We start from the raw sequence: 12,213 nt of genomic DNA on the forward strand, positions 1-12,213 counted from the left end.
GCGTGTTTGGTGTCGTTTGAAAGGTCTTTTTGAATTGAATCCGATAAGTGATATTAACCATAAAAATTATCCAGTAACTAGTGGTGTATGGCATCGTGCCTTAAGGCAAATTGCTGGAACTTTCCGTACCGTAATTAAATATTCGAGAAATTTCAAACGTTTTCAAATATATGATTACAAATACTTATACTGTTATATCTGAGCGAATCAAATGTAAATCATGAATCAATTTATCTCCAGAACATTAACAATAGTCATTTCATTTCGAATTCAATTGCAAAAAAATAGTTAGTTGCCTAATTTGCACAAAATTGAAAAACTGCTCCCGTATAGTCACAGTCTAAACGCATTTGCAAATAATTCTGTGCGACATTTCCACTTATACTGTGCTTAGCTTGGCGGCATTTTCACATTTTTCAAACATTTTCGATTGTCTTTTTTGGCATGCTGGGTATTATTTGAAAGGTCTTTTTAAATAGATTTTAGTTGATAAAATTAACTTTGCGAATTGTCTACTAAATATACACTTTTAATAAATTTGTAACAAAAGAGTCTGAAGAAGTTTTACTTAAATTTTTTTAGTTTGTATCTTTCATGGCATATGGGGTATCATTTGAAAGGTCTCCACGAGCAAACAACATTTAAAAAAAAAATCTTGTGAAAGAACGTTATTTTTTATAGCAAAAATGTAATATTTCTTCATTTTTTTTTAATTTTTTGAGTTGTAAAATATTTATAGCAAATACTAAAATTAACTATATAAATTTTTATTCATTTGCATAGAATTATCTATATAAATTATGCACTAACTATACACTTTTTGCAAATTGTGGGAACCGAGTCTAAAGAAGTTTTACTTCAAAAAATTTAAGATTTTATGTTTTATGGCATTTGAAAGGTCTTTTTTTAGTAGAAGCCGAATACTGAAATAAGTTTTCTAAATCGATTTACCTGTACACACACACACGCACACATATTCATTCAAAATTCGGTCTCATTCAATTCAGAATGACTTGAAACGTCGAGAAAACATAAATTAAGCAAATCGCATTTCCTGAAAAATAATTTAAAAAAAGCTAAATAACGACAGTGCTTAGTAGGCATTTTAGTTTGGTGATTAGACTTTTCCAGTACACTTTACTGGTTAGGATGGATGTCGTTTTTAACTTCTCGTAGGGCAAGTTATAGTAACCGCAAAAAAATCGAATATGAATATTTTTATATATCTTTACGTTTCAAAACCTTCTGAACATTTTGGCACACCTAAGAAAAAATGGATGTATGTTTGTGTGTGTGTATGTGTGTGCGGATACAAATTTTCGTCGACGATTTCGGGAACACGGATGAAGCGATTTGGATAATTCAGAAAACATTCGATTTGTGTTGATAAGGAGACGTGCTGATTAGAGAACGGAGCGACCGATTTTAATGATTCAAAATACATTCTACTTGTGTTAACAAGATGAAGAACTGATCAAATTTCATGAAGGCAGGTTTAGCGGTTTCGGAGATCTAGTAAAAAAAGTAAAAAAAAAAAGCCATTTGGCGGTCAAAAATGATCATTAGACATATGCACATCAAATTATCAGATATTTTATAGAGATTTTAACAATAAGTATAAATTTTGTTTACATTCCTATGGGTTAACATCGTTTGTCCGAAAGACTGCGACGTGGCGCTTACGCGCTTCGATATTTTGTCTCTATGCAGTTAAAGCAGTACGATTGCTTTGAAAAGTTCAGAATTTCCAAAATATTTCAAAATAAATTTTTCTTCAAAAAGTCTTTTTTTTTTTAATAAAAAAAAAGTAAATTTTTGTCAAAAATTTATAGTTTCCCAAAAATCTATTTTTTTCAGAGTAAATTTGTTTCAAAAATGTTAATCTTTTTAAAAAATATATATTTTTGGTACGGGAAGTTTCAGCAATTCGCCTTAAGGCACGATGTCATGCGCCCCACTAGTTGTTTTTGTAATTATAAATAGAAAGTAGCCTTGGTGTTTTCTATATGATTACTAATATTTACCCATTTTTTATGAAATTTATCCAACTCAGGCGAGTTTTTCTGGCAAATCGTTCACTATGTTGATCTACTCCTCGATATGAAGGATGGGTTGATGTTCCAAGGATCATCGCCAGGTCTGTACCATGACCTGCTCCTGAAAATATAATTATTATTATTGAAAATATAAATATAATTATCATTAACATGATAACATGATTAAAATTAGGAAAGTTTTTAAAATCGGTTTTGGTCAAGTTATTGGCTAGTTTTAGTCTTAAACTAGAGTTGTGAATGATTCAGTGACATTCAGTTTGTTGAGAATTTTGTTTAATTTTTGAATGATTTTTATTCGGTTTGTAGAGGATATAGTTCAGTTAGTTGGTGAGTATATTCAATTTGTATTTCACATCAATTAACTTATATTTTTTATTTATATTATCAGACTTCATTCGACTTATACGACTTAACCGAGGTAGTTTTTGATAATTTATTTATATTCATTTTATTTATTTTATCAAGAATAATAAAGTATGAAAATCTTAGTACTACCTACATGTAATAAAATATTTATATTTAATTTATTACCTGAAAAGTTGCCGATTTTTCCACGAAGATCAGGAAGTCTGGGTTCGTCGAAAATATAAGCAAAAATACTTGGATCTTTTAGACTTCTGACCATTTGGTATCTTGGTTGTGACCTGCTGTAAAAATCTTATTATTTTAGTTTCATCAAGATTTAATATAAAATTTAGGACTAAAATCTGTTGAGCAGTTTGTTTGTAATTATTAAATATGTAGATTTTTTTTGGGAAGGTAATTTTAAGTCAATGTTCTCTTCATTTGTGTAAAAAACCTTAGTTTGCTCGTCAGTAGAGTCCCATTTTATATCTTTTAGATATAAATTACAGTTCAGTCGAAGTTTTCATTATCTAAGTCGAAATTTAATTTGCTCGTAGTAGAGTCCATTTACAAGAAAATTATTAATCCAGATCAAGATTTAAGTTTTCTCGTCAGTAGAGTTGTTTTTGTGATTTTTCAGATCGAAATTAAAGTTTGCTCGTTAGTAGAGTTCCTTTTTTTCTCTTCTAGATCGAAATTGAAGTTTACTTGCCTGTAGAGTCTCTTTTTTATATCCTAGATCAAAGTCAAAGTTTGCTCGTCAGTAAAGCCCCTTCTTTACCTTCTTCTAGTTTGCAATTTATTTTGCTCGTCAGTAGAGTTTCTTTTCATCTTTTAGATCGAAATAAGTTTGGTGGTCAGTAGAGTCCCTTTTTTAGCTTTCAGATCAAAATTAACGTTTGCTTGCCAGTAGAGTGCTTTGTATTTTTTACTTTGCAATTTAAGTTGCCCATCAGTAGAGTCATTTTCTTAATATACTCGATCGAAATTAAAATTTGCTCGTAGAATCCTTTTTTTGAATTTGTGAATAAAAATTAAAGTTTGTTAGTAGAGACCCAACATTCTTCAAAAAAAATCTCCATTTTCCTCGTCAGTAGAGTCCACTTCTCCTAATATTTTACTATATTTCATCCTTCAGTCGAAATTTAAATTGCTCGTCAGTAGAGTCATTTTTTCCAACTTCTGAATAAAAATTCAAGATTGCTCGTCAGTAGAGTCTCCTTTTAAGAAATTCCATTTTGCTTGTCAGTAGAGTCCACTGCTCTTAATAATTTACTTTTTTAATACTTGAGTCCATATTTAATTTACTCGTCAGTAGAGTCTTTTTTAAATCTTCTAAAACGAACTGAAAGTTTGCTTGTCAGTAGAGTCCCTTTTTGTTGTTTTAGTTCGCAATTTAATTTGCTCGTCAGTAGAGTGGAAAGTCGTAAATCGTGTCGGTTATATAACAAATGCTATTCAAGGATACAATAAAAAAACAGTTTTTCAAATGAATCTTTTTTTTATCATAATTGCGGACTTTTAGTAAGAGCTTTATACTTCGACATATGCAATACTTCTTTATCTATGATATATCTTATATTTTTCGATGTATATGTTCTATTCAATTTTCTTCATAATTAATTTGAAAAAATTTGCATCTGTTAGTTTGTTTTCTTAATTTTTGTTAATTTAACTTAATTTTCGAAAAACCGGGACAAAAAATCAAAATCCGGGAGAAATAGGGCTTTAAGAAAAACCCGGGACACAAGGGGGAAATCCGGGATTGTCCCGACCAATCCGGGACGTATGCTCACCTTATCTGTTACAATCTATATAATTTTTTTATATTATAATACAACCTCGAATTTTTCGCTAATATCCCCAAAATTTCGCCATGTGGGGCACTCCAACCAGCATCGTACTCCATACTTCTCAACTTCTCCAACAACTTGGTCCTGGAGTCGTCTGTGAGGTCGTAACGCCATTTTATTGCTGATAAAATCAAAGAAGCTCTAAAAATATAAAAAATAATAATACTAAACATTAATAAATAATTTATTAAGTTCTACCTCGGATGATTTTGTAGCCCACGTTTCTCCAACAATCCAGGAATTGCCGTGTTGTGAATGTATTTGCGCAAAATGTTAGGTCCTTGATTTGATAAATCGTTCCAAAGATCTAATTAATTGAAAAAAAGATTAAAGTAAAGTAAAAAAGTAAAGTGAAGTTGAAAGTGGCATTTAGCCTTAAGGCAAGTTGCAAGAACTTTCCGATCGGTGTAATAAATGACTTAATCAACCGAATTTGAGATTGAGATATTTAGATGAAATTTTCAACTATTTATTTCGAAAATTATGTTATCGCTTTCAATTGAATTTAAACATTGCGATTTCGAATTGAATTTTCTCAAACACGTTCATAATATATGTAATACATATATTAATATTATATTAATTATAAGTATAGACACGTGTACTTGTATGTCCTAAAAATGCAGTTCATTCATAAGACTGCTAATACCCATATGTTTTCCAATCTATAAAGTGTCAAATGATAGGTTTGTGACGTCACTTAGCGAACGAGCGTTGCCGACAATCGTAGAACACTTCCGATTGATTAAGGGTGCATTCGACTTGGACGCTTACGCGCTGTGAGCGCGCCGTGAGCGCGCTTTCATCGTTCGACTTGGCGCTGTGAGTGTCACATAAGTACGCTCGTAGCACCATCGTAGGATGCTCGTAGCACATATTTTGCGCTCAAACGCGCTCACGCCACGGAGGTAGGGCAGCGTGAGCGTGAGCGTCAGTTGTTTTTACTATCTGTCATTTCATTTGTTTATTAATTGTCAAATTCTTTATAATTCCGCAAAAATGGCAAGCTGTAGATCACAATTATTTTTTAATATTGATATTGATATTAATTAATTTTAAATTTCAATTTTAATATTACTATTAATTAAGCATAAGCTAACCAAATTTCATTTATTTATTAATTGTTAAATTCTATATAATCCCGCAAAAATGCCAAGTTGTATATCACATTTATTTTTAATATTAATATTAATATTAAATAATTCTAAATTTTAATTTTAATATACTATTAATTAAGCATAAGCTAACCAAATTTCATTTATTCATTAATTGTTAAATTCTTTATAATCCCGCAAAAATGCCAAGTTGTATAACACAATTATTTTTAATATTAATATTAATATTAATTAATTTTAAATTTAATTAATTTTAAATAATTTTAAATTTAATTTTAATGTTAATATGAATTAAGCATAAGCAAACGAAATTTCATTTATTTATTAATTGTTAAATTCTTTATAATCCCGCTGAATGATCCAGAAAGTAATAAAATTTACACAATTACCGTTACCGCCAGTTGCCGCCATTTTGATGCTTATTGACGCTCACAGTTTCCAAAACGAACGGATTTGAGTTATCGATTCTGAGCGCTTATCGGCCAAGTCGAACGCTAAAAATTCGTGCTTATAAGCGTGAGCGCTCACAGCGCGTAAGCGTCCAAGTCGAACGCACCCTAAATGTCATATGTCATATGTCATATGTTTTATTGTAATAATATAATGACAATTGTGTGAAATCTTAATTTTGTAAGAATTTTGATATTAATAATATTGGGCCTGTGAAATAAAAGTACTGAAAATCGAATAGACTTGTTAAAATCGATTCATATATTATAAGGTCAATGCATATGACATTTAATAAATCGGGAGTATTCCACGATTGTCGGCAGCGCTCGTTCACTAACTGATGTCACACTTTTGACACTTATTTTGAGCTCATTTAGCAGTGTGAGATCTTTGAGTTCATTATTTGACTCATGACATCACAAAAGAGACTTTTGACACAAATTTTGACTTTGATATTTTTTTCAAACTTTGACAAATTTTTAAAATTAAACTACTTGCCGTAGGAATGTAAAATTTTAATATGTTCTTTAGGACGATGATATCTATCAAAATAAAAAGTTTTATCAAAAAAATATGTTTCAACTGTTAATTACGAAGAAACGGCTGTGTCGATCTTTGTCCAAAATTAATCAACATGACTTCCAACCAATATCTTTCTAAATGTTTCACAATTTTCAAAATTGGTTCGGAAGTTTCAGCTAGTTCGGAATTTTTACTCTTTTTTGCTAAATAAAAGAAACGGCTTGGCAGATAGTATAAAAATCTAACCAACACGAGTGTTTATCAAGTTTTATCGAATGGTTCTTAAATTTTTCAAATCGACTCAACCGTTTTTGAAAAAACGTCGATTAAAGATTTAATTTTGACAAATGCCAAAAAAACGATACTAAATTATGTAAGCTTTGTTGAATTTTTAAAGCTAAACCAGTTGTCGTAGGGCCGTAATATTTTAGTATGATCTAGAAGACTATGGTATCTACCGTCAAAATAAAAATTCAATAAAATCGTCGAAAAAAAATCAACACTTTATTACAAGAAAACGGCCCGGCCGATCTCTACCAAAAACAATCAGCACGTTTCTCAACCAACAATATCTTTCGAACGGTTTTTGAATTTTCAAAATCGATCCAGAATTGCGGGCTAAAATGTGGACAAAAAATTTTTCATTTCACTGCAATTTACAAAGAAACGCCTCGGCCGATCGTAGCGCAAAACTGACAAACTCTACTCCTCATCGAGATGCATCGTATGGCTTTTAAATTTTTGAAATAGGTTTAGCCGTTTTTGAGAAACGTCGACGAAAGGTCAAAAATATGTTGACACACACACATACTTTTCCCTTAAATTCGGTCTCATTCGATTCAGAATGTCTTGAGACGTCGAGCAAACATAAAATTAGCGAATCGGATTTTTGGATGAAAACAAACTTCTCCTTCAGGAGGATAATAAAATATTTTTCAATTCTACTGACAAGCAAATTTAATATCTCTATAATAAATAACCTGATTGAAAGAGCAAATCGATGCTTAATTTGTACATACCATTTATATTCGCAGACTCCATTGATGTTATACCGATTAAAATCGGTATACGAACGAAGTTCCCATCTTCGAAGACCTTACCAAAATTATATAAAAGAATTATATTATTATTATAATTTTTTAGGTATTATAAAAATTAAGCAATTATTGTCCAGAGTTTTTAAGAATTATGTTCACACATTGTGTATAGTTACTACACATTTGTGCAGTTGTGTATAAATATTCTTTCAAATTTTTTAAATTATAAAACTTTCTTACAAAAAATTGTTGAGTAATATAAATACCTCTTTTGGATTCAATGGTAGATATCGTTCGTTTTCTGGTAAAAAGTCATCCACCACTGCCATTGGTAAAGTGGAACGATTGCCACTCTGGAAATATAATAAAAATAACGAATCATTCGTCGAAATATATAAATAAGTCAAAAAATTATAATTTTCTTATTTTACGATTTGACACTTGATGTATGTCATCATCCAGTAATCAACCAGGCCAAAACATCTTAATAAAATATATTTACTTCTAAATTAAACACCAAAACAAAATTATTAGAAAGAGGACAATTCTATTATTTAAATTCATCATGAAACAAAAAATCATACTGCCCCGTATAAGTGACAAATCAAAATATGATGGAATGATGACACAGATCAAGTGTCGAAACGTATAACAATAAAGATATTTTTTCTTATCTTATATAAAATATGAGACGAACAAATTAAATCATAAACTAGAAAATGAAACGATAGATTCTACTGAAGAGCTAACTTTGATCGAAATCTAGATAATAACAAAAGAGACTCTACTGACAAGCAAACTTTAATTTTAACCTTGAAGTGAAAAAAGGTACTTTACTGACGAGCAAACTTTAACTAAAATCTACAAGATGACAAAAAGAAACTCTACTGACGAGCAAATTTAATTTCAAACTAAAAAATAAAAGACTACAGACGAGAAAACATCTAGAAGATAAAAAAGGGACTCTACTGATAAGCAAACTTAAATTTAAATTAGTACTCTACTGATGAACAAACTTTAATTTTGATCTAAAAGATAAAAGGGACTCTACTGATGAGTGTTATTATTTTAAATTTTTACCTGTAAGATGGGAAAAAGGGACTGTACTGACAAACAAACTATAATTTTGATTTAGAAGATTAAAAAGTGACTCTACTGAGTAGCATACTTCAATTTTGATCTAAAAAATTAAAAATGAACTCTACTTTTATTTTATTTTCATTCTGCAATCTATAAAAATAATTATATTTAGCAGAGAATGCTGACAAGTGAGTGAGTGACAAATGAACTCTACTGACGAGCAAACTTTAATTTTAACCTAGACGATGAAAAAATGGACTCTTCTGACGAACAAACTTTTACTTTGATCTAGAAAATTGTAATAATGGACTCTACTGCCAAGCAAAATAAATTTGAAACTAAAAGATGAAAAGCCGGTGACGACCAAACTTTAATTTTAATACAGAAGATAAAATAGAAACTCCACTGACGAGCAGATTAATTTTCTAGAAATATTTTCTATGGTTAAACAACGTTTGTCGGGTCATTTAGTATAAATTTTTTTTTCAACAGAGAAATAAAATGAATTTTTCACGTTATGTAGAAATGATAAATGAGACTTAATTTGCTAAATTATTTTACGTGGTAATTTTAGTTTTTTTAGGGTGGTCCTTAATATGGATATTTCAAATTTCGTTGCTCCCAGGGGCTCAAATGCTTCCAAATTGATAAAAAAAAATTCTCTGATAGTTTTAACTCTTAGCATTAACTTTAAGATAGTGCGCACTTCAATCAAAGTTTCTTATGGAAATAACATGGGTAAAATTTCATTTAATAATTTAGCGACAAGTGAATCAAAATGTTGAGAATGACATTATTTTTGCTTAATTTGATCGTAAATAAAAAATACAACGAAAATTTAATTTGAAGTATTTACTTAGGATTAAGAACCAAGAAACTTTAATTGAAGTGCGGACTATCTTAAAGTTAATATTAAGAGCTAAAACTTTCAGAGAATTATCTTTTATCATTTTGGAATCATTTGAGCCCCTGGGAGCAAAGAAATTCGAAAGCATCCATATCAAGGACCACTCTAATATATTTATGTCTTTTACCTGATATATTTCTTCATATGCCCTCAACAAATCGTCCTTGTCCAATTGTTTAAGGCATTGCAGTGCCTGTCTATAGTCGCCAGTTGGACAACCCAAACTTTGGGCAATTGTCAGAGATCCGACACTGGCCAAAGTTGGCCTTTGGCCAGTTTTTGGTCCAATCGACACTGCTATGTTCCTCAAACCGCTACTCGACATTAAAATCACACGATGGAACAAACCTAAAAGATACATAATAAATATAAAAGATATAGTTTTTGTTCTGTCGATATGTAGTTTAATAAAAACAACATTCGGCAAAACGTCCTTGGAACAAATAATCTTGATTTTTGCTTAAGACGTTCAATATTAATAGGAATTCGATGTACAAATTAATTTAAAACAATTCCAAAAATTCGACACATTCAAATTTATGTTCAGTGAACACATTTGCATGTTAATAATAATAACTAGTGGTGTATGGCATCGTGCTTTAAGGCAAATTGCTGGAACTTCCCGTACCGTAATAAAATATTCGAGAAATTTTAGACGTTTTCAAATATATTTACAAATACAGTGTAACTTTCATTATTTTTGCATTATTTTGTTATATCTGAGCAAATCAAATGTAAATCATAAATCAATTTATCTCCAGAACATTAACAATCGTCATTTCATTTCGAATTCAATTTAAAAAAAAACATAGTTGCCTAATTTATACAAAATTGAAAAAGTGCTTCCGTATAGTCACAGTCTAAACGCATTTGCTAATAATTCTGTGCGACATTTTCACTTATACTCTGCTTAGCTTAGCGGCATTTTCACATTTTTCAATAGTTTTCACAAAATTGGAAAAGTGCTCCAGTGCATACGCACAGTCTAAACGCACTCGGGTAAACATTTGTACCAGAGTGGCGCTTAGACTGTGCTTAGCCTGGGTCATTTTTTTAGTTTTTAATCGAAAATTATAAAAAAATATTTTATGAAAAATAAAAAAGATGTAATAATTTTTGTTTTGTCAATACAAGCAGAAAGTTTTTTAGATCATTCAAATCGGACGCGCTTAGTTCACTCAAAAACTGCCTCTTTTTGCACATTTAGCTCTGTATCTTCGAAATTGCGGGACCTGCCTTTGCCAAAAACTAATCACATCTTTTCCCAATCATTACAAATTGAATGTTTTACAGATCATTCAAATCCGATACTCCGTTCTCTCAAAAACTCGATTTGTCTTTTCTGCACTCTTAGCTCCGTATCTCCGTAATGGCCGGACCTGCCTTTGCCAAAAACTAATCAGCACATCTCCCTATCAATGGTGATCGAATGTTTTTTAAACCATTCAAATCGGTTGGTCCACACACACACACACCCACATCCATTAGTTTTCTGAGGTATGCCTCTTAAAAATGTTCAGAAACCTTCAAAACGTCGAGAAATGCAAAAATTTTCATTTTCGATTTTTGGCCCATTACTAATGTATGCAATGGAATGATTTAATTACGTAAATAAATCCATGACTACTTTTATAACATTTTTTTCTCCGTTAATGTTATGTAACATAACTATAATCATTTTCATTTTGTCAATTTTCCATTGACTGATTTCATACAAAAATATTTCAAAAAATAACAAAACAAAACATGAGGCCTTGATACAATTCGGTTTGTTTGTTTTGACCCTGAAAAATTCGAACAATGGGTCAATTGATATTTGTCGATTTGAAAACAACTTTTGAATCAGGAGGAAAATACAGCCAAAAAATACAGACAAAATTGTATCCATACATACACACACATCCATTTTTTCTGAGGTACGCCAAAATGTTCAGAAACCTCTAAAACGTGAAGATATGCAAAAAATTTCATTTTCGATTTTCGGTCCATTACTGTAACTTACTCTTAGGGAAAATACAACAAAAATTCAAAATGTTAAAAAAAACTAATTTTCCCAAAAAGTCAATTTTTTCCAAACTTTTCGATATTTTTGGGAATATTTACGTTTCGATACTACATGTTGTCATCATTTAATAAATAAAACCAGGATAAAAATAAAAACTTGAAACACTGATAAATGTTTCTAATAAAATTGAAATAGGTAACAGGCATCACATAACTGATAATTTGTAACTAATAAAAATGAATAACTGCTTTCTGGGAAGGCAGGTCTAGCGGTTTCGGAGATCAAGTGAAAAAAAGTAAAAAACCCGTTTGGCGTTTTTATCAGATATTTTATGAAGATTATAATAAGTACAATGTTTGTGTGCATTTATATGGGTTCCTTATCCAATGTTTACACGTTAGACGTCTACGCGGCGCTTACGCGCTTCGATATTTCGACAAAAAATAAAAAAAGGTCAAAATATACAAAAATCATTTTTTTCCAAAAATTTAAATTGTTTCAAAAATCTAAACTTCTCAAAAAAAAATTTTTTTCTCGAAGTTTTTTTTTAACGATTTAGTTTTCGGTATGGGAAGTTCCAGCAATTTGCCTAAAGACACGATGCCATACATATCCAATGCTATACTAGTGTCTAAACAAAGATTTCCACAAGCACAAGATGCAGAATTTCAGTTTGTTCTGCACTATACTGATTTCCATAATCAGATTTCACACATTCTTAGTAGTAAGATATCTTAGAATTAAGCATTTGTATTGAATTTAGTATAGTTTTGATATTTTCATCATTTAAAACGTGGCACCATCTTTAGGCGCAAATGGTAAATAACAGAAGATCTGATACA

At 30.4% G+C, this 12,213-nt stretch overlaps 1 protein-coding gene across 1 annotated transcript in view; it reads left to right on the forward strand.

Annotated features, from left to right (window-relative positions):
- The first annotated feature begins 11,971 nt into the window (after positions 1 to 11,971).
- Positions 11,972 to 12,213, forward strand: part of LOC113378519 (cholinesterase 2-like) — an 11,495-nt gene continuing 11,253 nt past the window's right edge. Inside the window, exon 1 of the mRNA XM_026619061.1 lies at positions 11,972 to 12,095. Coding sequence (XP_026474846.1) covers positions 11,972 to 12,095 — 124 coding nt within the window. The remainder of the gene's footprint in view (positions 12,096 to 12,213) is intronic.

The sequence above is a fragment of the Ctenocephalides felis genome, unplaced genomic scaffold (genome assembly GCF_003426905.1).
Source record: "Ctenocephalides felis isolate EL2017-DRISC unplaced genomic scaffold, ASM342690v1 CF-g0.4_SCAFFOLD_01886, whole genome shotgun sequence".
NCBI classification, from domain to species: Eukaryota; Metazoa; Arthropoda; class Insecta; order Siphonaptera; family Pulicidae; genus Ctenocephalides; species Ctenocephalides felis.